The sequence below is a fragment of the Antrostomus carolinensis genome, unplaced genomic scaffold, assembly GCF_000700745.2.
Source record: "Antrostomus carolinensis isolate BGI_N321 unplaced genomic scaffold, ASM70074v2 scaffold11493, whole genome shotgun sequence".
Taxonomy (NCBI): Eukaryota; Metazoa; Chordata; class Aves; order Caprimulgiformes; family Caprimulgidae; genus Antrostomus; species Antrostomus carolinensis.
Window position 1 is genome coordinate 1126 of NW_010304552.1, and position 27514 is coordinate 28639.

Sequence of the window (27514 nt, forward strand, 5' to 3'; positions counted from 1 at the left end):
ATCTTCATTTAATGCTTTAATCTCTATTTATTTAAATGCGTGTGACTGTATGATACAGGAACAACCAAGGACATAGGCATGTGTACTGCTAATGAGTTCCATAAATCCTGACCCTCATCACACTTGGAAATTAATTTCTGTTGTGGCTGAAAGAAAATATTGTGCCACTTTCAGTTTTTGGACTCATGTTAATTCCTTGTTCTTTCCATCCAAAGAATGAGCACATGTCGCTGGTGTACTCCTAGTGGTTCTGACACCACCGAGTTCCTGAAGAACTATGCTTCTAAACGGTTGTCCCTGGAAGATCTTGAAGGATCCAACGATGATCTCTGTTACTGTCTGGAGTGTGTGGTTGAATACCACAAAGCGAGGGAGAAATTGCCGAGGTTGCATGAGGTAATGAAGAGATTTGTCTCCTGCCCGTTACTGAGCAGCTTCTGCAGCCCAGCCTCAGCGTAGGGGGGAGTTTTGTATTTTATTGGGTTTTGTAAATAGGGTGTGTTGCTTTTTAACTGTCTGCTTTTTATATGTTGAGTTGTAAAGAGCCCATTGTAAAACAAGAGGACCCTCTTGTTTTGCATATATTCAAATTGGCAAGAGCTGAAACAGTAGTGGGAAGTTGCTGACTAGACATTGTAGTTTGAACTTTATTCATGCTGTGATGGTTTGACATCTGAAAAAAAGAACACCTGTCAAACAAACTAACAGCTCTATTGCTTTAATGCATTCCTTTCTCTGGCTTCTGTTGAGCTTTGAGTTTGTTCCTCTTTTTGTTTGCTTTAATTTCTCATTTGTAGTTTCCTACTATGTTTGAATTTGAGAGACCTGATCCTGCAAGCCTGTGAGATTGTGCAATTAAAAACAATCAAACCAGCTTAAGAACTCTTTATTTTACTATAAGCCTTTTATAATTCTCTCTCATTAGTATCCAGCTTTGTGTTTTGGAAAGCTTATTTTCCCTTATGAGTGTATGTATGTAAACTGAGTATTTGTAGCTAATTGATTATAATCTAGCTGCCTAAAAGATTTCTCTTTAAATTAGTCAACTAGATTTCTCTGTAGGGCGAGGCCAGCTGAATGTAGGTGGGTAATAAGTGGGGTGACTGGACTGCTGAAAGTTCCTTTCAGTGTCTATTAACTGTAGGAAATAACCTTGGTTTCTAATTGGGGTTTGTAGCAGTTACTTTAGATGAATAATGTTATGTGAGCCAAATCCCCTACAAATGTTCAGCAAATTGATTAGTCTGTGTTGTTTACAGTCACTTCCTTCCACTAATACATTGCAAAATACGTGAGAAGGCAAGATTTTAAAATTGCTTTTCCCTTCTTAAAAATGATAATTTTCTGTATCATACACTTTTTATTGGCCAGTGGAACAAAGTTTTGTGACTCACCTGTGGCCTAAACAAATTATTGAAACTGTTTATGAATATTTAACAGAATTATAAAAGTGCTCCTGTTTTGAATGCCACCCTTTTGAAAATTACTTGATAATCTTCACTCTGAAGTGAGATTTTTGTGAGCTGCAGAATCTGAATGCCATGCCGAAACTTTATTGTTTCACGGCACGCTTGGAAAGAAAGCTTTCCAAATGAAATTGTAAGTTCTGAAAGTCTAGTTAAGATTTGCATGTGATAATAAATGTCTTTGATCGCTTTCTTCACAAATGCACTTTGGTGAATTGTTTTTCTCCATTGAATAGGTCTTGTGGGAGTTGGAAACCTCCCGTCTTGTTGCCCACATTGAGAAATCCATGCAAGAAGAAGCTGGAGAAGATGATGAGTTGTTTATAGTGGATGAGAATAGAGACACACAGCTGATTGGTTACGTGGGCCCAGATTTTGAGAATAACTTGCGAGTGCCCCTTCTAGAAATACTGAAATATCCATATCTGCTGCTGCACGAGAGAGTCAGTATGTATCTGATAATCCACAGTTTGAAAGGAATGGTGTTGTTTCTGCTGAAGGAGCTGCAAATAACAAATAGTAGATAAACCAAAGTACCTGTGTGTGTGTGTATATATATATATAATATTTTGACACTAAATAGTTTTTTGGTTTTGTGAGCATATAAATTAATCCTTACTGTAACTATGTTTGCCTTTTTAGGTGAGCTGTGTGTAGAAGTGCTCTGTAGAATGGAACAAAGTCACAATTCCTTTCAGGTCTTTGAGAAATATCCAGGAATTTATCTCTTTTTGGTACACTCGAATGAAGTAGTAAGTTACTTTTTCTGTTCCACTTCATAGCATCAGAACAGATTCTTATTTTTAATGACAAGAATATGCAAATAGTAGCGTTCAGAGTTTTAAGTGTTTGATTTTCTGTTTTTTTTCTTCAACAGTTTGTCTGCTTAATCAAACTTAACTCTTTCTTCTATATGATCAAATTGTTATTATTTTATCAGAATATTTGCAACAGTAACAAAAAGAGAAATTTTGGAACACTGGAAGTGCCTAGGTTGAAAGGCTTTGCAATTGTGGTTGTTACCAACACTTCTATTTTTTTTTTTTCCTGGTTAAAAGGATTTGAGAGATTACAAAAAAGACCCGAGGTTCTCAAAGCAGTACAGGTGTTGTCTGAGTGCCTGCTTGTCTGCATTGTTTGAAGATGATGTATTATCCAGCAAAAAGGCTCTTCCTTCAAATTACATATACACATCCCAGAAGTGAAACTGGTATCCATACGAGGGAAGAGTACTGAAAAATAGCGATAATACAGGGAACTTGGGAGCATACATCCTGTTACAACTGGGAGCAGCTGTTGGAACAGTGAATCCTGGTTTCATGCACCATGTTAATACTGATTAAATTTCTTTGCACAATCTTAGAAAAGTCCCTGTGTAGTGTGTTTATCTGTGTAAAGTGAATTTGGATGTGTAACTCTCAAAGGAATATTGAATTGTAACCCAAGTGGGATATTTATTTATATTGGGGAAAATGTGAGTTCATACAATCATTTTCTCAGCTCAACTGATGCAGCTTTGGAAAGTCAGGTTACATTTGCTGTGGCTGGTGGGCAGGTTGTGAATGTACCATTTCCAAGATTGGCTTACTTAAACGCTGCTGTGGAGTACAAAACTTCAGGTTGTCTTAACACACAGTGAAAGATTTCATGGTTCTGTACTTCACACTGGCTGAAACTCTGAAGTTTTCTCAGGAGGTCAGAGAATGATTACACCAAGGGAAGAAATGACAAGTGTCCTATGCTGACAGCACAGCTTTGCATCTGTTGTTACAGTATACAGTTACCTAAGTGGTAAATATTGATCAATAATGTTTAAACAGTATAAAGCAAGTACAAAAACAAATACTGTCCCTTTGTCACATGAATCCCAAGGAGTTTTATTTGTATATTACCCTGAATTTTAACTTTGTAACCAACATCATCTTGTAGGCATAGTAAGCCTGTTTCTAAGGTTATTTTGAAACAAGGCTAACTCTTATTTGCAGTTTTGAGACCTTAGTAAAACTGTAATTTTGTCTCATTCATAGTAGCGGTGGTTCCTAATCTTACAGCATTGTGATTCTATTTCTTCTTTTTATTGATATAGAATTTTTTTTGCTTTAATCCTTAGATTCGTCGATGGGCCATCCTAACAGCGAGGAATTTAGGGAAAGTTGACAGGGATGATTACTATGACTTACAGGAAGTGCTGACTTGCTTGTTCAAAGTTATTGAGTTGGGGCTTTTTGAGAGTCCAGACATTTACAGCTCTTCAATGATTGAAAAGGGTAAACTCATCCTTCTGCCATCTCATTTATATGAAACTGCCAACTACAAGAACTATTGGCTAGGTGAGTATTTACGATCAGAAATGAATTTGTACATGTAGCCTCTCTAATCTTATAAGCAGTTCTTTCAAGTCAGAGCTCTGCTATTTTATAGGTGCTGTTTGTTTGTGGGCATGTCAAATGGGAAAATTGAATGTTGCACAACTGCAGCAGTGTTGAATTACTTTCACTTTTCTGCTGATCTCTTTGGTCAGCTGTTACACTGGTAATGGGATGTGGAAAATGATCCTTGCTTTGGTGACAATTAGAACAAATTTTTGCAAATAAATGAATGGGTTGCCTTTTTTTTTGTGTGTGTAGGGATTTGTATGTTGCTAACAGTGCTGGAAGAACAAGCTATGGACTCCTTGTTACTGGGCCCAGACAAACAAAATGATTTCATGCAGTCTATACTTCACACCATGGAGAAAGAAGCAGCTGGTAACTAATTTTCATACTGAGATTAAGACAGTTCATAGCCTATTTTTCTTCTTAGCAAACTTCCTTGTTTAATTGATTAAATTCTTAATAGTGTAACGCTGAGATTATTTTAACTGAGGCTTGTGTATCTTCCAGAAGATGGCAAATATCGCACAATATTTGGGCAATACTGACAAATACTGAAAAATTACATTTAAACAAAGCTTTAAGTGAAGAAGGGATGGCAGTGCTTTGCATAAGGCTGGCTTAGAGGTTTTGAGAGGTCAAATCTATAATTTCTACCATCTTGTCTTCATTTAACATACAGGCCGTATGGGAATGCGCATTTCACTGTGTCATGAAGTTTGAATTTTGAGTCCTAAAATAAAGAAACACCTTCTGAATTGCTGCAACTTGCTTAAAATTTGACTCTTCTCTCCATCTATTTGAGGGAACCTCTTGTGCAGCTGGGAATTTGGGCTTTAGAATTTAGACTAGTAGCCCTTGGGCTATGCTTGTAGGCCACATGCCATGGCGTAGCCTGGGAATGGCACATGAGCTGAAAACCAGGGCTTCCTTTTAAATGACTAGATTTTTATAAGCTTAGTATATTTATTGAGGATATGAAGAAGGAAGAACACACTTGAAAGAAAAACAATTGCTTTTAGCTTAAATTTGAAGTATAAATCGTTATAGCCATGTCAATTGTATTCACTTCTTAGAACAGCACTGCAAATATTGATGTGGAAGAATCAATTTCATAGAGTTGGGGAATTTTAGTAATAGTTATTCAAGTTCCTGTTGAGTTAAGCCTGCGTAAGGAGCAGTGTCTGTCTTTACACATAAGTGAGGTTGACTTTTCTTCCAATCCTTTTTCTGGGTTAAAAAGTATAGTTGCAACTTTTTAGAATACGTATCTTTATATTAGTATTTAAGAAAAATCAATGGAAACCAACTACTTTCAATTTCAGCTTAGTCTAAGAATGTACAGGAGTCGTGCATTTCAACTCTCCCCAATATTACTGTTATGTTTCAGATGATTCTACTGACCCCTTCTGGCCAGCGCTCCATTGTTTCATGGTTATTTTGGATCAGCTCGGATCTAAAGTATGGGGTCAACTTATTGATCCTGTCCAAGCCTTTCAAACCATTATCAACAGTGTGAGCTACAACAATGAAATAAAAAATATACGCAGTAGCTATAAGAGGTCAGTTTTATTAAAAGACTAGAACAGTTTTATGATTTTTTTAATACCAGGTAGTGTAGTAGCTTGGTCTTGGTCTTGGTTTTCTTGTCAGTGCTGCCTTAATTTGTGTTGGGGGAGGGAGATGGCAAATAAAAAGATCAGATGTTGACAACGGAACAACAACGAAAGCAACGAAAAGATGAAGTTGATCCCTTAAAATTGTGAGGTTCTTTCAAAAAAAGAATATATATTCGCTTCTTTCTGACTACTATGGTGTCTGTTACACTTTTCAGGATTTTTTTTTTTTTCCTGAATCAGAAAGGCTGCTGTTTAGTGCTTTTTTAGTGCTGTAAACAACTTGTACTTAAGTTTAATGAAGGTAAAATTATGGGGATTCCAGAATTTTCAGTGGATGACACATTTTTGGATTTTATTGTAGTTCCAAATGACAACTGATTTGAGTTTACTTTCAGCTCATGTAAAGTCTTAAATATTTCTCAAGATTAGATTTACTTAATGGTACTGTGTGGTCTTAAAAGTTTTATTCCTTTTCTGAGTGTATTCCTTTCAAGGAAGGTAATAAAGTGAGAATCACGGAACTAGCCTTTAATAGCTTGGATAACATAGTGAACTGCTGAAAGAAAATGCTTTAAAACACGTAGCTGGCATCAGATATTCTTTTGAAATGTTTTGTCTTCATGTACTTATATCCTGAGATAAAATGGAGTTTTTGAATCACTTCTGTGTGACAATATTGTCTGTATTGAATGGAAAGTTAATCAGGTAAAGTGCTTGTTCAGTGCAGAAGTGATTGGTTAGTACACTGCTAGGAAGTCTAGAAGGAGCTTCTGTGGGGCCAGAATTTTGATATAAAAACTTGAACTGTGTCTTTTGGCATGCTGTCCTTTTTAAGGATTTTTATAAGAATTCAGGTCCCAAGACTTTAGGAACACTTATTTTTGAAAATTGAAACTGGGTCTAATTTTAAAAAGTCAGTGGAAACCTGGATAACCTTAGCAGTTGTTGTTTACTCTTTTCCTGTGATATGTTTTGAATCAACTTTGAGTGACAATGTCTTAAGTGCTCAGTATTTTTATTCACATGCACTCTATAATATTACAGATAGCTACACATAGGTATGTATGGAATGTTATAAATAGCTGAGGAAGGCACATTAAAGGAGTCTTTCTTCCGTTAAACAAGCTATTTGAGTGTTGTGTTCAGATAGTTGTGCACAAAGTTTATGAGTACATAGCCATGATTGAGCTGCCTTTATGCGTAGAAAATTCCAAGAAAATGGAACTCTTCTGGGTGTTTGTTCTAGGTAATCAAATCCACGGCTTAGTAGAAAGTTCTTTTGCTTGAGGCAGTCGCTTCCCCAACCTCTTATGAGCAGGATAGAACAAGATCTACAATTTGAAATACGGTATCTTTTCATTGGTACGTCTTATCACTGACAAGTTTTAATAGTCACATAGTCAGTATCTGGAAAGTGAAATCTGTATCGCAGACAGTTGGCTTTCTTATAGTTTAAGTTAGTTGTGTGGAGTCTGTAATGATTTGTAATTCTTTTCAGGACAAAATCCGAACCAGAGTCAGACTACAATGACGACATGGTTACTTGCAGTCAGATTGTGTATAATTATAACACAGAAAAGCCTCAAAAGGTATTAAATATTTTATTTCCCTGTTCTTCAAACTCTGATCACTGAATTACATTGTCAGTTTTAAACCCTCTGTAAAATATGGAGGGGAATATACTCTGTTTCTACTAGTAATGTTGTACAGAAAAAATATTAAATAATGTATGTGCCTTAAACAGCAGCCAGTCTGATAGCTTCTTGTTTAGCTGGTACTTTCAGGCTGTAAGAGGAAAGAGGAATGTGTTTGTGAATTAGGCAGAAATGGTATTAAAGCCCAAAAACTCATATCGAGATTGAAGCAAATATTGGTACCTCAATGAAAACGCTGAATTAAGTTGTAAAAAAAGTTGCTGATTGTGTTCTTGTATTTTACTCTTTGTTTCTCAGTATTCTAAACTAATATATTGAGTGTGGAGTAATGAAGTATGTTTTGATATGCTTTCAAATGTAAGACCATGCTCCAGAATGGCACCATTTTTTCCTTGTTATAAAGCTGAGTAAATGTTTTTGAGTGTGTTGTTCTCTTGTTGTTGGTGTATTTATGAAATGTCTTTTAAAGGCTTTAAATGTATATTTGATTATCTGAGGTTAAATTATGTCAACATAACATAATCTTCGGAGGGTTTCACAATGATTTTTAGAGGAAATGCTACTTTACACTTATTTCATAGGTTACGTTTTAATAAATAAGTTCCTTTTATGTGTGTTTGATTTTTTTTTTTTTTGCATTTATTTTAGTTTAGATTTTGTTAGGATATAAGAGGTGTTACCATTTACTGAACGTGCATTTGAAATAACGTAACCTTTATGGCTAGAACAAAAAACTAGCAGATTGAACTGCGCAGCTGTGCACAATGAGGATGATGTGTGGTGAATTTATTTTTCAGGATACTGGATGGAAGGCCGCTATTTGTCCAGACTACTGCCCCAACTTGTATGAAGATATGCAAACACTGGCTAATGTGCTTCAGTCTGATATTGGCAGAGATATGCGTGTCCATCACAGCACCTTTCTGTGGTTCATCCCTTTTGTTCAGTCGCTTATGGATCTCAAGGACTTGGGTGTAGCATATATAGTAGAGGTTATTCACTACCTCTGCTCAGAAATCAAAGATATTCTCAGTGAAAGAATCCAGCAGTGTGACAAAATCTCTGAATTTTTTCTCCTGATCTTGGTGTCAATTATTGAACTACACAGAAACAAAAAGTGTCTGCATTTGCTATGGATTAGCTCCCAAGAATGGGTGGAAGCAGTGGTGAGATGTGCGAAGCTTCCAGCTATAGCATTTACCCGGTGTACTGAAAAAGCAGCTGGACACTGTGTGAGAGGTTCATCAGCAGTATCTTTACAAGCTTCTAACTCTGTACAGCATGCCTGCGTGCAGTTGATACGCAGCCTTCTTAGAGAAGGCTATCAAATTGGGCAGCATGCTCTTTGCAAGCAATACCTAGACAAGCTCAATCTTCTTCTGCGAGGAAATCTATCTTTAGGTTGGCAACTGAATGTCCAGGAAACCCAGGAATTACAAATGTGTTTAAAGCAAGTTATAAGAAGTGTAAAGGACAGAGCGTTGAATGCCCCTCTGCCTGCAGGAAACAATGCAAACTCTGCAACTTTACCTACCATTTCTATAAAGCAAGAGAAGCCTGCATGTGATGATTGCGACATGAACGTACAAGGCAGAGGTCACTTTTGTTCACCATTTGCTGTCATACTGAAGGAAGATGAAGATTGTCAAGAGAACCCTTTCCCTGGAAGAAAAAATGCCTGGGAAGAGGAATGTGGAGATGCATCTAAAAGTTCAAGATCTTGGATATCCACGGAAGGCCTCTTGGTGAATATTAAAAAGGAAGATAATGCCTTGACAACTCAGGAATATGTCTGCCCACAGAACTCTTTGGCAACAAAAGTATGTGGGAAAGTTCAAGAAGATAGGAACAATGATCTTGTGGCAGGAAAGTGCAATATGGATAATCGGTGCTTTCGTTCAAGCACCCAGTATTCAGATTTCAGAAGAGGCGGAGAGTTGGAAAACAAATTTGAAGCAGGAGCCATAACACCAGCGCATATGGCTGCGGAAGCTCGTATTGGTTCTCCAGAACATGTTGACAGCTCAGGTGTAAAGGAAAGCAATATGTCTCCCACTTCCTTTTCAAAGTTTAAAGTAGATGCGCATAGACTCACGAATTTAAAAAACAAGATTCAGAAAACTGAAAGGCTCTCAAAAGTATTGCAGCCAACAAAGCCATGTGACTTGAAAAACTACAGTTTAGCAACAAGTGCTTCAAAAGCAGAAGTAGGGCAACCTAAGTTTTGCACTGGCTATCTCTGTACAAGCAAAGATTGTCATAAACATCAGGGAGTGAATACTGTCTGTGAAAATGAAATCTCTATTGATACTCCAAGGAGTCATGAAAGTACACAGGAGAAAAGTGTTGACAGTGCTTTTCCATCCAGACTCGTCCCCATTAAACAGGAATCAAAAGAAACACCATTAGATTGTTCTGGCTGCTCTAAAAATGAAGCTGGTATGCAGGAAAATGAAGATGATGATGGTATTTTGCTTTCAGGGATTAGTGACACCTTACTGAAAAAAGAATCCACTGAAGAAAGATCAAGTTCATTGTTGAAGTCTGTGGTTAAGAACGAGACTGATATGCAAACTTCAGACCAGGAACAGCCCAATTTAAATGACTTGGTTAAATATGACTGTAAAGGTCAAATTTCAAAGACACTCTGTATGGATAAAACTTCAGCAAATGGTCATGTTCCATCTAGCTCTGAAAACAAGAGGGTTACATCCAACCCTGCTTCCTGGATCAGACCGCTATCAGTGAAGCGTGAATCAAGTGACAGGTTGTTCAAATTTTCAGAATATTTCAAGAGAGAAAGTTCAGTGGGGAAGAAAGAGGAGAATTTTGTGAAGATGGTTTCTGAAGATAATGCTCTGACAGACTCGCAGGTTGATAGAGAACTCAGTAAATTATCTTTAGCTGCGTATGCCAAAAGTGTCAATTTTCCCTTTGATTCAAACCAAGAAGGCTCAGTGCATCATAATGTATGTGATATTAAAAGGAAAGTGAAAGGTGCTGTAAGATCTTCCAGTGATGGCCAAAGTACCAAGTCTCTCTGTGATGCAGATAGCCTTAAAAATGAAGTCATTATAATTTCAGATTCTTCTGATGAAGAAAAAGATGTGGCTGACAAGGAGGAAACAAAAAAACCAAATGAAAATGTGTGTCCTGAAAAGCAACCTTCAACTTCCAGCTGCATTTCTGATAGTCATATCAAAATAGAATCAAAGACACCAAGCTCCCCCTTGTCTCTGGAAGACTGTGAGTCTCAGTACTTTGAGTTTGAAACAGAATTTGATGTCTTTTCAGTTTGGCAAGATACTCAAGCATATAGTACAGAAGCAACTCAAGCGTATAGTACAGAAGCAACTCAAGAGTATAAACAAGATCATGCTTCAACATCGGTTGATGGTAGTAATTCAGATGGCTTCCTGAATGATCACACAAATGAGTGGGGTTATGATGTGGATTACCTAAGTGATGATACCATGGAAGAAGAAGCTAACTTGATGGAAAAGCAGATGGAAAATACTTCTCATCAGAAAGAAGCTGATAATACAAAAGAAATAACTAATTCAACATTGCAGGAATCTAATAGTAAGGGAAACGCAAAAGATCAACTGGAGGATTTTGCAGACAAAGGTGCTGTTGCTAAAGACTCCACCCTGGACTCAAAATTGACTGAACCCAGAGCATCTACATCTAACATCTCATTAGCTTCAAAGTTGGCCCTTAAGAAAAATAATGCAAGCCCACAAAAGAATATAGCAAAATCTAAGGTAGCAAGAGCTGTTCAAAGAAGCCCTAAAAAACCTCCAGTTCTTAAAACAGCACAAAATAAAAAACTACTTCAAAGTACGTCAAAAAATTTTCAACCTGGCAGGTCAATGCCTGCTGTGGTTCCTCCAAAGAAGGTTCGTCAGTGTCCTGCACCAGCATCAACTGTAGAAAAACTAGGTCTGAAGAAGGCACCCCGCAAAGCGTTTGAATTATCTCAGCGCTCTTTAGAGAGTGTAGCTCAATTGCGCAGCCATGGTAAAGCTGCAGGGAGAGTTGCAGTTGCACAGAAACAGAAGATTAAACTAATTGCTCCTCAGACTTTGTCTGTAAAACATAATAAAAAATTGCTAAGCTGCCAAGAACTTCAGTATATAAGGCAGACAAGGCCCAAAAAAAATGTCAGAGGGAAAAATCTTACAGGAAGTTCTGAGAGTAGAAACAAAAAAGTTAGCAAAGTGGATGCAAAATCTATGAAACAAAAGCCGAAAAGTGCTGAACTGCCATCTGTTGAAGGATCTGCTGAAAAGCAAAGAGAGAAAAAATGGGAGGAGACTGTTTGTCCTTTTGCCAGTGAGAGAAAATTTGAAAGCCTCTGTGTAGAGGAGGAAATGACATGTCTCTCTGAAACGCCTAGTTCTTCAGACTCAAACAGAAAATCAGAGGATAACGGTGTGATGCTTCCTCCACTACCTCTGGTTTCAAGTCTCTCTTCCACTGCACTTGTTGGACATAATAAAGATGAACCGTCAGGAAAAGGTTGCATTGTCCAGCCTGAGTGTGAGAAGACAACTTCAAAAGAAGGTGGCTGTAAACCAAATAAAAACGGTGAAGATGATGATGATGATGGTCTATTTTTAACTCAGTTAGATCCTGTGGATATGGAATTATGTTCCCAGGAGGAAAGTGTTCAAGATATTACTGTAGCTAGTAAAGAAACGGAGGATATGGATACTGCTGAAAGCCTTCAGCAGAATGAATCCTTGGCTGTTGTGAAATGTAAGTACAAAGACTGTATGGAAAAAGTGGAAAAACCAGGAGAGTACTGTAGCAAGCATTCAGCCACCAGCTCAGAAGCAGATGACTTGTTTGCTAAACCTTCTCTCCTGCCACCTTCTAAAACAAGAAAACCTTCCACTACCAAAATCTTCAGCTCAGCAAGTTCTTCACGGAATGCAGCCTTCAGCAAGGATCTTGAAGATGGTAAAAAGCTACTACCACCTTCAAAAAGCAAAGTGAATGCAGCAAAACCAGTGGTGGTCAGGCTACCACATGCAAAGGCTGTACCAATAGGACATCAAACATGCAAGACTTCAAGTTACAGTAATATACCTCAACCCCATTTTTCTAATAACGTTCTCCAGTCACAAAACAGAAACCACGACAATGCTTCAAATATTTCCAGAAGACCTGCCCGAGAAGCACATCGTTCTTCCTTTCTTGGTGCTCAGCAGCATGATCATAGTATTTTTGTTAAGGAAGTCCTAAAGTGGACTTATGAAATGTTTGCAAACTCCAACCAGTTTGGACCTCCAAATAATCTCCTGCAGTCTATAGTAGCTCCTGTTCCTGTCCAATTTCAGGGATACAATGACTATTTTAATACATTTTTCCCCTTGCTGATGCTAAATGCTTTTGAAACCGTAAGTAGCTATCTGCCTCTTAGTTTGTTTTCATCAACCCTAGTCAATTTTACCAAGAGGTTAAGAGCTGCTTTATGTCCTCTGTTTACCTTCTGAAAAATGTTCAGATACAGATCTGAATAGAGGAATGATTTGGGGGAAGTATTCTAGACAGTTATGTTTAAGGCTGGGGACTCTCAGTGTAATTCACCTCAGTGAAGCTTTTTTTTTTGGCATGTGTCCACAATAGCGTGCAAAAGGAAGAAAAAAAGGATGTGGTTCCTCTTTCTTTGTAGCATATAAAGCTTAAGCCAGAAAGCTTTATTAAAGAGACTGAGATCTTTCAATGGCAGAGTCTGTAAAAAGAGGATAAGGACATAATGTTTTGATTTATGTTGAGAACTTCTGTGACAGGGTAGGTTAATCCGAAAATTTTTTTTCCAAACAGTTTAATAGTTCATAGTTTATTTAATAGAAAATACAGTGTTCCTTCAATTAAAGTCTGTATGTTTTCAAGTTCAGTCATTGCATCACTTCTCCCATAGAAGTGAGGTAGAAAATTAAGTCAGTACCAGGATAATACTGATATTTTAAGGTGAAAATGAAATTGGGTGAACGTGCATTTGTTTTGAAGAGCTTTGTAAGAAAGTATGTTAAATGGGGGGGTGGGTGAGGAGGAAGCACTTCAGTTTGCTCTGTGTGTTTATATGTAATATGTATGCATATATTAAAAAAAAAAGAAATAGGTAAGACTTTGGTGGCTTGTACTCAACGATCTGTTAGTTTTCTTTTATTTCTGATTAGGATGTTTGCATTTTGAGTCATGATAAGCTATTCTTCTGATACACTAAATCCTTCAAAGTAATTTTATTTAGCTTTTACTTTCCAACATGTAGCTGGCACAAGAGTGGGTAGAAAACCAGAGAGTAAGAGAGAAGAGTTACTACTTCTACTTACAGAACTTCTGTGCTGACTTGAATACAGCAGATTTTACAGGTATGAGCTTCTTTTCTGTAAAACCCTCTTGTAATTTTCAAGTAGACAATGCCTTGTAGTGAGCTAGCATTTACAGGTAGAATTTTTTTAATTTGCTTTAAATACCGAAAGGATCTTGAATTTGCAGAATGCACGTAACAAACACGTATTTTTTCGGGAATTTGTGCCTTAAGTGTTCAATACAAAAAGTTATTTGATTGCTATTGGAATATTTTCCATCTTGCTCATCTAAGATTTTGTTTCAGCTTCTTTTAGTGAACAAAATAGTTCTTTACCTGCTCTATTTTTATACAGTGCTATCCTAAGTCTTAAGAAGGCAGGATGGAGTTAAAACTCTTCATAGTCTTTTGGTATAGCTTTTAATAGCTTGAAAAGTTAACAGTGGATATTAGGGAAGTATATACAATATGTTAATGGCAGTACTTCTATAGTCAGAAAGTAAATTGTAACCATTTTCCTTTTAATGTTCTAATTTTAAAATTTATTTTGGGTAGCTCATTTTCAAGAAAGTGATTTGGCAAGGCAGCTTCACCCAAAGGAGGATGACTTAATCTTTTTGGTGGTCCAAAAGAAAAAAGACACCTTTAGGGAAGAAAGTGAGATGGAGAACCATACAGTGAATCACGTTGGTCTTGTGACACGATTTTCTCATGCATCTGGCTATTTAACTAGTAAGTAAATGGGGTTGAAATAGAAGTGGGTTTCTTCTTGGTACTGTAAAATGCTTCTTCTTAGCTGTCTGTTGGTAGTTGTAACATACCACTTAACCTCAGAGAAAATGGGGTTGTTTTTCCGCTGTAGTGTGTCTGTTCCATGCTAGAGATAAAAAAGCCAGGAACTGAAGCTGCACACCTGCTTTCCATGCATTTTTCTAGGGATTTCCTTCAATACAGATGTTAGTATTTTGTGTAAGAACAGAAACTAATGATGAGTAAGCGCTCTGTATACCTCCTTATGAGTGCATTGCCATGAGTTGGAAAGTGCCATGAACTTCAGTAGTCTCACTGACTAAAATTTTCACTATTTTCTGGAACTGAAGTTGTGAATTTCCAGAATTACCAAATATCAAGATTAATGCTGCCTGATAAAAACGGTGATCTGAGGTGATCTGAGTTGTTTTAGAGAGCGTTGTTTGTGGTGTGTTTGTCCCCATTGCACCACCCTGTTTTGTTTTGGGGTTTTGGGGGGTTGGAGGGAGGGGTTTGGTTTTTTTGCAAGAATTAGTTGTTGGTTCACTAATAGGAGGCACCACTTCGTTCTGGTGAATTCTTTGAGTGACCCGTTTGAATATCTTCCAGTTAACAATTTGGATATTCTTTGAATTAACAACTTGTGATGTTTTTTGTTGCTTTTTTTTTTCTCTTCTGCTTTTAATAGGACAGAAGGAGCAGCGTACTGTGTGTCATCTTTCTGTGCAAACTCGAGGCAACTTGTCATTCTTCATAAATAAGCAAGTGAAGTGTGTGGTGGTTGGCTCCCTGGTGACCACACACCGAACGTTCAAAGGTCTTCTACTATTGAGCAGGAGTCCCCTGTTGAAACCCATCTTAAGTCCAAGTTACAATGACTTCTGTCCCAGAGATTTGCCTGTAGCTTCAGAAAGTGCTGTAAGTCCTGCAGCTAGAAGAAATAGTTAGGGATGATAAAGTGGGTGTGTGGATCTCATGAGTTTGTGGAACTGGTTTTGCATGCTGTTTTTTGAGATGACCACGTGCAAACAGACAAGTTTCAAAAGCACTGAGTCATTGTGCTTTTCAAAGTTAGTTGATTGAGTGGATAGAGGAGTCTCGGGTGTTTCTGCTGTATTGACAGAGATCCTAGCAGTACACTTCAAACAGCTTTCAGTTTTCTTCCCTTACTGGAGAGGTATCTGTTCAGGAAGTAAGGTGTGGTTTGGAAAAGGCAATGCAAAATGAAGTTGTGTAGAGTGAACAAAACCTTCATTACAGCTTTCAAGTCAGAATTGGCCATGATGCATCTAGAGCAAACCTAGAATCAAAATCTTCTATGCCCTTGAAGTTTTTGAGTCATATCTAGAGGGGTGGGGGGCATTCTGAAAATATCTAAAGTGGACATGGAAGGTTTGATCAACATTTAAGTTAATATTTTTTCCTGTCTGTTCCTTCAGGCATTGGATATGAACGAATACAATGAAGATCAAAAGAGAGCCATTGAGACAGCTTATGCCATGGTAAAGCAACATCCAGGCCTTCCCAAGATCTGCCTCATCCACGGACCACCTGGAACAGGGAAATCAAAAACTATAGTTGGACTTCTGTCTCGTGTTTTGAGAGAAGTGAGTGAACGTGATGTGATCGTCATGTGCTGATGTTTGGTTTCCCAGTGGAAGTCAGTGATAGCTTAAACCCAATGGAAGTGCAGTATTGGTAATTACTAGGGATGTAATTTATTAAGCTGACTTAAATCTGTACTGTACAGGGTGTAAAGGTGGAAATAATACCTTTTGGGCGTCTTGAAAAACAGTTATTTTACGGAACTTAAAAAGTTAGATCAAGAAAACATGCACAATCAGTAGTACAAACACTTGTTACATAAAAAACCTTAGTATTTTGATGTATTAAACAATGTTATTTGGCCTGTCCCATTTAATGTTTTTCATATCAGCATCCAGTGGATTCACCAAGTAAATAATTGTTGAAGGGAATTTATGCAAATAGTTTTTAGTACATTTGACTTCTAATTCAATATAAGACATACTTTAAGAGATATTCAAGTGCAATAGTCCCCATGCTCTGCATGCTGATTAAGATGAGAGTGCAGTCTGGCTTTTAAATCACAAATGAAAACAATCTAAAGAGTCTGTTTTGCTTTACTGTTAATTAATCTACAGAACACTAGGAATGAGAAAGCAACTCCAAGAACAAATTCCAAGATCAAACCAAACCGTTTTCTAGTTTGTGCACCATCAAATGCTGCTGTTGATGAACTCATGAAGAAGATCATCGTTGCATTTAAGGAAAAATGCCAAAACAAACAAGAGCCTTTGGGTATGGTTTATTTTAATATTCTGTTTGCATGTTAAAACAGTTGATTACATATAATACTTTTAAGCTGCTCTAAGCAGCTTTTTTCTCTTGCAGAATATGGCTGGTACATCCTCATACTGTTATTAATTTTAATGTGCTTTTCTAAAAGGTATATTGTGGGTTGTTTGGGGTCTTTTTAAAATAAATTGCACTTTGTCTTTATATAGACATTGACCCTTTCCTCATAGTGCTAGTTTCAGTTCACTCATTTTTAAGTACTCTTTGGAGATTTGAACACAGACCTGTTACCTTGCTTTTGAATAAAATTGGACTTTGTTGATCATGCTAAACTGACTGATGAAAATTTTGATGTGTCAGAGCCTCTCACTTTTTTTTTTTTTTTCACTCCTAGTTTGTGATTAATACAAAGTAGATGAATTCTGAACAAGGCATCTAGTCTGTGGTGGGAAAGAAAAATCCACATTGTAACCAAATGTTAATTTGGTATTGACTTACCAGCTGTGTTACTGGTGGTACTCAGCAATTTTCTAACTTAGGAATTCTATAAGTTTTAGATAAAGAAGATTGAGAATAAGAGGTGATTCTGTTAATTCAGAATAACATTCTTCACTGTTAGCCATCACTAAAACACAGGCAATGTCTTTATTATTTTTTTTTAGTTTGGAATTACTGAAGTTTTTGTAGGTGTGTTTAGATAACTACAAGTAAACTGTTGCAAGCCCCTGAAAAGCAGAAAAGGAAAAGCCTTGTTTGATATCCATCATGTTTAAATTATTATTTTTTTTCCTCTCATACCAAAGTGCAGAGATAATTGGAGCACTCTAAAAGTATTTTGACTCTGATTTTGTAAACAGGAAATTGTGGTGATATCAAATTAGTACGACTCGGTGCTGAAAAAGCGATCAACAGTGAAGTCCGGGGATTTAGCCTGGATAAGCAAGTTGAACATAGAATGAGTAAGTAACATGCAAATCAGACTTTTCTTCAGTCTTCTTTAAAAGCTTGATGATGGTTTATGCTTGGGACTATGTGTCCCTTAAGGGAAATATGGTAGAAGATTTTTCTGCGAGAGTGCTTCATAAGCATTGTTTTTCTCAGTCTTAGTGGGAAAGTGTCAGCTTACATATGGCATAAAATCAAAGCAAAACCAAAGAAATAAGGAAGATGACTTCATGTATGTGTGTTGTTGGTTTGTTGGTTTTTTTCCTAAGAAATTATAATAAATGCATATTAAAGCCATAATTTTTAAGCAGTGTGGCTATATGGCATTTGGGAGCTACATTTCGAACTAAGTCTCATTACTTTTGTTTTACAAGAGAAGACCTCAATAGAAAAATGGAAAATGCAACAAAGAGGGAATTTGTCCATTTGTTCTTAATAACCTAAGATGCATGACTGAGGTGTTATTGTAACGTAGTTCTATTCCTTCTGTATGTTTTCCTTTGTTTTATTATAGAACGAAAGCCAGCTGACTGTGACCAGGATATTCAGAAGAAAAAAGCAGCTCTGGATCGACAGCTGGACATGCTGTCTCGTCAGCGTGCCATGCACAGATGTGAGAAGAAGGAGGTAGTAAGATAATAGTATTTGTAATCATGTTTGTGGTTTTTTTGTATTCATAACTGAAACCAAAGAGTAAAGAACTCTTTTTATGCTATCTATGGGCAGTAACTCTCTTCACCTGCTTTTTCAACTAATGGGAATGGTTAGCATTGTGAAAGGGAATGAAGAACTTTGCATCAGGAATTTTGTCTGTCTATACTGCTGTTTTCAGCAGGTCAATCATGCCGCTTCTTGCTGTAATGTTCAGTAGTCTTCATTTGGTTCTGTCACCAGTGTAACTATATTTATAAAAAGTAATGATTTAATTTGTGTACTTCAAAGCTCTGTTTAACAGGAAGCAGTAATATATGTTGCAATCAGAGATCTTTGGGATATGTGTTGCACTTGAAGGTTTCTATTTTTTTGACTGAAAATTTGACATTTGTGCTCCAGTTACAAGTTTGTGCTGGTAAACAGCTTTCCCAGTTGCACAGAAATGTAGAGTTGTGTATGAAAATTCTAAATGTTGACCATTTTTTAAGAAACTGATCAGCTTTTCAGATATGTGTGGTATTAAAAGACAGTCTGAGCAAGTCTAAATGTTTAGGAAATAAATTAGGGTAAGGGAGGAGAAAAGGTATACAGGAATTGTGTGTTATCTGTTCCTGATATTTATGTGGTTTCTCTTCCCCCTCACCCAGAGTCAAATGTTAGATGATGAAATTGGCAGACTTTCAAAGGAGAGACAACAGCTTGCTTCTCAACTAAAGGAGGTAGGAATGTATCTTTACGGCACCTCTTTAATAAACCTCAGCTAATCTATTTATATACTTGGTATCCTTTAATTGTGGTAGAGATTTTGTTTTGATGTGGCTGGGAGTAATTATAAAGTAGTAGGTAAATAGGTAAAGATAATAAGCTGAGTAAGTTACGGACAGCCTGGTGTGAAATCCAGGTGTACTCTGGCTGCATATTACAAAAAAAACATGGATGGTAATATTCACTCTTACAATTAATTTTAAGCAAAATGTATGTGTCACAAAGAAGGTAATAGAAATGTGCATGTCCTCATGTTCTAGGGTGTATCTTCATCATCCATTTCATGCCATTTACAATCCTACTGGAACTGAGATACTTTTAAATGTTTCTAAGTAAAGCAACAGCTGGAGGAATTTTTTTGAGTGTGTGTAAAGCAATAAATGAACATGGAAATAGACACTGATAGCAAAACCAGTAAGGTTTTGTAAGGCTGAGTAGCACAAACCATGAGATGAATGAAGGTTCATACTTAACAAATATGTGCTGATTCTTAATGGTCATGGAGGCTTGGAGCCACAAATGTGATGGCAAACTAAACTTTGCTCAAAGTTACTGTGCTTAGATTGCAGAGCTGAAGAGGTAAAGGAATACTTTTCCAGTTTGCCAACTCAAAGGTGGTGTGATTTAAAGTGAGAGTAACACTTCAGTTAAGCCAACTTGTGACTTTCCTATGTAATCATGGAGATCGTATTGTTGGGATGATGCATTAGGCTCTAAGGTGGTACAAGAAAACTAAAAGAGACATGGTGTCCTGTTGTACTTGAAGGTTCGGGGACACTCTCAGAAAGTACAGGCGAATATCATCTTGGAGTCAGACATCATCTGCTGCACACTGAGCACAAGTGGAGGGAGTCTGCTGGAATCTGTGTTTTGGCGGCAAGGACTTCATCCTTTCAGCTGTGTCATTGTGGATGAGGTCAGTAACGCTATGTAGAACTACAGCATGGTCCACCTCTGAAAGTCTGCTTTGTCCTCTCCTTAAGCTCCTTGTGATTGTTTGGCTGCTGGTGTGATATATTGTGGGTTGACTGTCCTATCCCCACCATTTAACTGATAACCAGCCTGCCCTGCTGCACAGAGTCGTAAGAAGAAAGAACTTTTTGCTGCTTCTTTTTCGGACTTATTTGGTGCTTTAATGGCAGGAAGCTTTTATTTAAAAATCATGGCTAAAGTGTGATGTTTGCTACAGAGCTTTCTGGGTTATATTTGTATCTGTTTGGATAGAGCTCTTTGTATTTAATAACAAAAGAAAAATCTTTTTCTTATTGGGGGAAAATTCTTCTTTCCCTCTTTCTTTTTTTTTTTGTGGTGTAAAGTTTTTTTGGGGGTTTGTGTTTGGTTTGGGGGGTGTTTGGTTTTGTTTTTTCCTTTAGAAACCTTATAAAGCATTTCAGAGTTATTCTGGCTCTGATACAGGAAATTTAACATACTTCCCTCCATGCCTTTGCTTACAACTTCTACTTTTTGTCTTGTTTGCTTATACAAAAGGCAGGGCAGTCCTGTGAGGTTGAAACACTGATTCCATTGATCCATCGCTGCAATAAACTTATCCTTGTTGGAGATCCCAGACAGCTCCCTCCTACTGTAAAATCAATAGTAAGTATTCAAACTGTGTTTTTTCATACTATATAGTGAATATAATATAAGAACAGTATCTACAGAATATATATATAAAAGGAAAAAAGGTGCTTCAATGTCAGATCATGGTGTGTATCAGAACTTTTATTACAGGGTGACTTCCTCACCCTATGGATGTGTTCTAAGGATGAACATATAGCCAGCTGTAAAGAGGACTGGTTTAAACACCTGATAAAAAAAAAGGAGGAAAGCCAGACTGGCTTCCCTAGAAGAGTAAATTGTCTGGAGGTTGTGTGCTTGTTTAATGAGGTCACACCTGGAAGATCTTGCTTTTTGTTACTGCTGATGTTTTTAAAATTTTACTTTGTTGTGACTCACAGAAGACAGTTGTCTTGCTAAAAACTACATTGACAAAAATTCAGATTTAGGCAGGTGATCTCTACAGAAGTAATGAAACTAACACAAATAGAAAATTGAAGTGCAAGTAGTTGTCATTTTGTCAGTGATTTAGAAGTTTAAAAGAAAATACAAAATAGTTTTAAATCCAAAAAGCAAATTCCTGTTGTTAATTTGGGACCTAACTCCCCAGAAGTCAATCTCATGTTTGCCCTCTGGCAGAAAGCTCAGGAATATGGCTATGATCAGTCCTTGATGGCACGCCTGCACAGAAACCTGGAAGAGCAAGTGCAGAGGAATGTTTTACGAAGCCTGCCAGTTGTGCAGCTGACAGTGCAGTACAGGATGCACCCTGACATCTGCCTCTTCCCATCCAACTATGTTTATGGCAGGACTCTAAAGACCGACAAGTGAGTAGCTCTCTGTTCTCCTTTCTGAACAGGGGGTATTTCAAAGAAAACTTTTCATAACAGGATATTCTTTTGAGTCTGAAAATTCTTGAGGTTGTGTGTGTTGTGGGGGAAGATGCTTAATGAGAGAGAACTTGGGTTCGATCTCTTGTTAGTGTTGGCCATGATAACTAAGTTGACTAGATCCCTTAAAACTCAGCATCCTTCTGCTTAGAGTTCTTTTCAGGCCTCAGTATATGCAGGTAGCAGTGAAAATTAAGGACTCTGGGGGTGGAAAAAAGCTGAAGGTTGCTTGTATTTGATAACCATGGTGTAAATAAATGAAATATAAGTTCTTAGAATTCTGTATGGTTACCTAGTGATAAAAATGTTATTTACAGAGTAACGGAAGAGAACAGATGTTCTTCAGAGTGGCCATTCCAGCCCTACCTTATTTTTGATGTAGGAGATGGTCGTGAGGAGCGAGAAAATGAGTAAGTCCTGAATTCTACTCTGTCAAAGTTTAGATTTGCTGAGAATTAATTACCTGCAGAAGAGTTATCTCCCCTCTATTGCTCTTAATATGCATTAAATAGCCAGAACTCCATTTTCAACTTGATGTTATTTAATTTTACAAAAAAGCAGGTGTTAATGTTTTGGTTTTGATTTTTTTAATGGGTTTTAATCCTCATTTGACTATCTACTAGATGCCAGTGAATGCCTGCAATCTCTGCTAACTCTAGTAACAGTTTGATTCCTGATTTTTTTTTTTAATCTGTGACTTTCCTTTCACAGCTATGTGTTAACGTAATACCAGAAGGTGGCAGGCTCAGTCCTCCCTTTTGCCAATTCTGTAAGGAAAGTGAAGCTACATAGTTTTAAGGGAAGGTGAAATGCAGCCTTTCACTGCTAACATTTCTCATTGTTGTTAGCCCCTCGTCAGGGCCTGCTCACAAAGTTGTTTGAGCTTCTATGTGAAGGAGGCCCCAAAAGTTCAAGATAGTGGCTTTGACTCTCAATCCCTCTACAAATTGGGGTGAAGCATTAAATTTGAAAGAGCTATCAAATGTATTTCTGTAATGTTTCTATTCTGTCTTGTTCAGCTCTTTCAGTAATCCTCAGGAAGTGAAGCTGGTGATGGAATTAATTAGAACAATTAAAGAAAAAAGGAAGGATATGGGTCTTCGTCGCATTGGAATAATTACCCCTTACAGCGCACAGAAAAGGAAAATTCAAGTACAGCTGGACAGAGTGTTTAAGAATAACAGGTAAAGAAAACGTGAGGTTTCAGATGGGACTTGGCTCTTGCATGTTAGTCCTTTGTTTATCCTCTTAATGGCAAAGCCCCACACTTCTTTCTGTAGTACCAAAATCGGTACTTAGTCCTGCCTTTAAAGGGGACATGCAAGCATTTGCTTAAAACAGGCATGACCTCTTTGTACCGTTTCTTAGTTATTACTTGTATACATGCTTGGATTATATTGCTGTTCTCAATAAAGCTAATTCAAAAGAAAATAAAAAATTCCAAGCTACATGAACCTGAACAGCTTTTCAACAATGATGCTGGTCTCAGAAAAGCAAATTTAGCTGTAGGTTCATACACTGAAGCAGGAATTTACCCTGGGTTATTTTGACAGGTAATCATTAATTGATAGTGTTTGGGCTATTTGGATCAGCGTGTTGCTTAAAAATTCAACAAAACTAATTTAGGAGTTTGTTAATTCTTTCTTCAACAGCCCAGGAGAAGTGGACACAGTGGATGCATTCCAGGGACGAGAGAAAGACTGCATCATAGTGACGTGCGTCCGGGCGAACAGCACTAAAGGGTCAATTGGGTATGTTTCTCTTCAGTGATTTGCAAGTCCTGTTTCCAATGATGTTCTTGATACCGTCATTATGTTTTTAACATGACCAGTAAGAAGGTTTTTTAGAGACCAAGTCACTACAGACAGCAAACTAAAGAGTATCTTAATGCATGAATTAATGTTACTGTTTTGAGATCTCTGAACAAAAGGGACATGGAAATGCTAAGTACTGTGTTCTGCGTTGCACGCTGATGAATTTGCACGGCTGCCTTAGCCTGTCGCTGTTTCGGTTTGGCAGGAATGGTCCTGGGAATCTGGCTCTTTGCATTAGTACTGCAGCAGTTATTTTTCTTGTAGATTTTGATATGTATTGTAGCTTTCTGAATGCTGCTCTCTTAAATTGAAATCCATTTTCTGTGACTGTCACTATCCTATTAATATAGCATATTCTGTCTGTCTAAGTATTGTTAACTAGTTACATATGTCGCCAGGAGTGTGATGCAGATGAGCTGGATCTTTGATTTGTAGATGGACATGCTTGTCTTCTGAGTTAGGAGGAGATTTGCAGGAAGTCTTGATTCAGGTTCACAGATTTGATCATTTTACATGGATTCTTCCCATCTGAAACAGAAGGAGCTAGATACTGGATTTGCTGTTCACCCGCAGGCTGCTATAGCAGTGGTTGATTTGTTTCTGTAACTTACTGATCATTACAGTTTAAAGAAGGATAGTGGAAATATTCTGCCTTATAATTGATGGGCGTTGAGGTTAGACTATGGAAGTCTGTTCACATAAACAAAAATTTGTTTGTTTCCACATACCAGGTTTCACTAAGCTACTTACATTTCTCTGATGCTAATTTTCTAATTGCTAGATAGAGGGCTTTTAATTGTGCTGATCCATGCTACTTTGGGAAGAGAAAAAAACCCAAATCCTATTGTAAACAACAATGATGCTTTTTGGAGATTTCTTAATCTAGTTGATTGTTTGGAAACTGCCGGTTCTTTTGGCTGACACAGGACTTAACCTCTATCTGTTCTTTTGGAAGAAAAGCTTACTTTGTTGAAGGTTTATGTATTAAAGCTTTGGCAGTGCAATGTCTTAGAAGCTGTGCATACTGATGACTTGGACATCTCTGTTTCAGGGTCAAGTGTCATTGGCAAGGTGTGACGGGAAAGTTTGCATCACCTTTACTTATGATCTTGTAGCTGAGAAAAGTGTTTTGGTCTCCAAGGCTGCTAGTCCAGCATTAAGTTTACTCTAAAAGTAACTTGCAAAGGGAGGAGAAAACTGTCCAGGAAATGAGAATGGATTTTTTTTTTTCCCCCCCTGAGAAAATAATCTTGTCATCTTTGAGTTTTAAAAACTGTTATGGAATATTTAGTAGTCTTTCAAGAACCTTTTTTTTTCCTCTCAAAACCTAGAGCACTATAATATCTGTGCTGCTGGATCCACTCCCCCAGTCTGCTTCCTGCCTCTATCTTTTTTCCTGCACTGCCCACATTTTCTGGGGTGGCTCTAGGGCTTTTGCAGTCTTTACTGCAGCAGTTGTGAAATTGCTGAAGAGCAGGTCTCAGTGCTGTGACCACAGTGCCAGGCATTGATGTTGGCCCTGTTCAAACTAAGTTTTACAAAGACTTGACTTTGTATTGCAAACCTTGTTAGTATAGAATAAGCTGTGCATTTGGGGAGCTTTTTCATGAGAGAAGAAATAGCTGATGTTAGTTTCACAAACTTTTTTGAGTTTTGGTAAATAAACCTTAACAGAAGTCAGCTTTTAAGAATACACTAAGCATTTGTTTGTTTAGGTTTCAGTGCTTTGGTTTGTGATCCCACAAAAAATAGTCTGATATTTGCAATATCAACATTTTCTTCTGCAAGAATATAGTTTTCACTCTTGAAGCATGACAAAGCAAAAGTCTTCCTTCATGTGCTTCCACTGCAGGTCACCTTTAAAATAAAATATTCATGTCTAGCATTCAGGATTTCAGGAGAAAATTTTCCCATTAATCATGCCAAATATTATTAAAGTATTTCAGTTCAAGTCAAAAAGAAGCTTAAAGTCTTTGATAGGTGAAGTGAGGTTGATGTCTTCTGTACATTGAGGAATATTTAAGAAAGCATTAGGAGGGGATTTGCTCTAAGAAAGGAAACATCAACAGAAAGAACTGGAATTCCCTGCAAGAAGTCAAAGTGGTGGAAGAAAGAAAACAGAATCCATGCAGAACCTTTTGTGTAAGGCAAGGCTGCTGCAGTGGGGTCTGGGAACGGGTCATGAACTGCTGCTTTCTTTGTAACAGCTTCTGTTATCTTCATTTCACTGCAATTGAATATTCCATCTTTTTCTCATAACACTTAAGCCTCTTGAAAGAAGTAGTTTAGGAGCTTAGTTTTGTCTTGTCACCTAGGTTTCTAGCAAGTCTTCAGCGTCTGAACGTGACAATTACCCGAGCCAGATTCAGCCTCTTTATCCTTGGAAGACTGAAAACACTCATGGTAGGTACAGTATTAATCAAATAATCTTCTGTGATTCACCCTTTTAGGTCAAGTCAGGGTTGGGGAAGTGAAAATCATCCTCAGGCTGCTCCACTCTGTGAAAGGAAACCCTTTTCTAGAGTATTGTTAAATTAACACAATCCAAGCCTCTGAGGGGTTCTCTTTGAAAGCTTTTGTCTGTAACTATCACAAAATCTTAAAAAAAAAAAAAAAAAAAAAGGGAGAAGTAATGTGTTTTGCTTGCTTCCAAGAAGGAAAGTTGGAAACTACTCTGCCATTATTTTTAGTAACTAAGTTGTAACGCAGTACTTCACAATTCAAGTATGAGGGTTGTGAAAAATCTTCTGCACTGGTAAGATAGGATGATGCAGTAACTTCCTTGCTGTTTGTTCCTTACTGTTCCTCCAGCTGTTACAGTTGTTGCTGGGTACTCGAGCAAGGAAAACAATTATAAACAAAACCAAAACCAACCCAAAAAACCAAACCACCCCAAAGCATTGCTCTGATCTTCAGATCAGTGTTTCTGACACTACTTTGTGTAGTCATGTGGTTTCTAAGGATACTCTTTGCTTGGACTCTTTGCAACAGGTGTGTCTGTAACAGAACTGCATATTTGGGGGATTATAAAGGCCCACCAAACATCTAGGGAGTGCTCTTTGATAGACTTGATGTCTTACAGTACTTGATTTTTATTCTTTCCAAGGGTGGGGGGTGTTGGCTGCACCACTAGAGGGCATTAAAGCCACGTTCCTGTTTCACTCTGTGTGGGAGAACTCTTCTGGCCTTTGTAAATCTAGAAATTGTCATTTTAAGTAGTAGCTCACTGATGGCTGAAAATACCTTCCCTGTGTTACAGCAGCCAGAGTGCCTATTGCTGTTTTGCAAGTGAAACATAAGATTCTTCCATTCCAGAAGGAACATAACAGTGGTTTCCATGACACTTGTGTCAGGTACCTTGATTAAAGGGGTTGTGCATCCTCTGACACCTCTGTCCATTTGTGTTGGTTTCTTTCTGGTAGCTGTTTTCTTTTTTGGGGGATTGTCTTTTTATTTTTTTCTTTTTTTTAAAGGAAAATAAAGACTGGAATGAGTTGATTCAGGATGCTCAGAAAAGAGGTGCCATTATCAAAACATCAGAAAAAAGCTACAGGAAAGATGCTGTTAAGATTTTGAAGCTCAAGCCAACAATGCAGCCCCTACCCAAAACAGGGACAAAGAAACCTCCTCTGCAGGCTTGTTCTTCCAGCATCCAGAGGGGTGAGCTTGCAAATCCAAGGGAGGCCAGCAGCCTGCGGGAACTCGCTGCCGGTGCTGGCCAGGCAGTGCCACAAGGAAGCCGAGGGCCCCAGCAGCCACAGGGAGCTCAGGGTGCAGACTCCAGGAGAGGCAGTGCCTCTGCACCTGTGGAGGCTGCAGTGCTTCCTGATCAAGAGAAACCACGGGACCCAAGGCTGGCAAGTCTTGCTAGTAGAACTGAAACAAAAGGGAAGGAGCCAACCTCAAAAGTCAGCAGTCGATCAGCCCAGAGCAATCCAGGATCAATGTCACAGCAAAGCCTCCATGTGTCCCCAGCTGCCAGGGATCAGATTTCCAGAACTGGAACTTCAAAGAAACCCCAGCAAACGGTGGGGCAATGCGACGTGCCTTCTGCGTCGCCTCATGCAGCTCGGCATGAGGGTGACTGGAGAGCTTCTGTATTGAAAAGCAGTTCAAAAGCCCACAGCGAAGGAGGTCAAAGTAATAGCAGTAAGTGGAACAAAGACTCTCGTGTTTTAACGAGGAGAACATCAGAGGAATCACCACAGAACACAGACTCAAACAGTGCTAAGCGAAGAAAGACCTCTCACTGACTTTAGTATTGGCTCATTACTGAAAATCTATTCCCAGATTTCTGTTTAGCAAGGACTGTATTTTAAATTATTTAGTATACCTGGAACTCCCTTCTATTGATACCCCTACTATCAGTAGATCCATCTTTTTCCTATCCTG

The 27514-nt window shown here is 37.9% G+C and overlaps 1 protein-coding gene across 1 annotated transcript; it reads left to right on the forward strand.

The window, feature by feature from the left end:
* The first annotated feature begins 216 nt into the window (after positions 1-216).
* On the forward strand, positions 217-27375 carry SETX (senataxin). The gene is made up of 24 exons (XM_029084154.1): positions 217-396; positions 1703-1913; positions 2109-2218; positions 3577-3796; positions 4094-4213; positions 5229-5400; positions 6956-7046; positions 7910-12517; positions 13393-13492; positions 13987-14163; positions 14870-15099; positions 15621-15788; positions 16344-16500; positions 17355-17456; positions 17957-18069; positions 18744-18815; positions 19628-19777; positions 20350-20457; positions 21058-21245; positions 21626-21718; positions 22328-22492; positions 22961-23059; positions 25438-25525; positions 26596-27375. Exons 1-24 carry the CDS (start codon positions 217-219, stop codon positions 27373-27375), a joined length of 8502 nt encoding a protein of 2833 aa, XP_028939987.1.
* Positions 27376-27514: the final 139 nt, after the last annotated feature.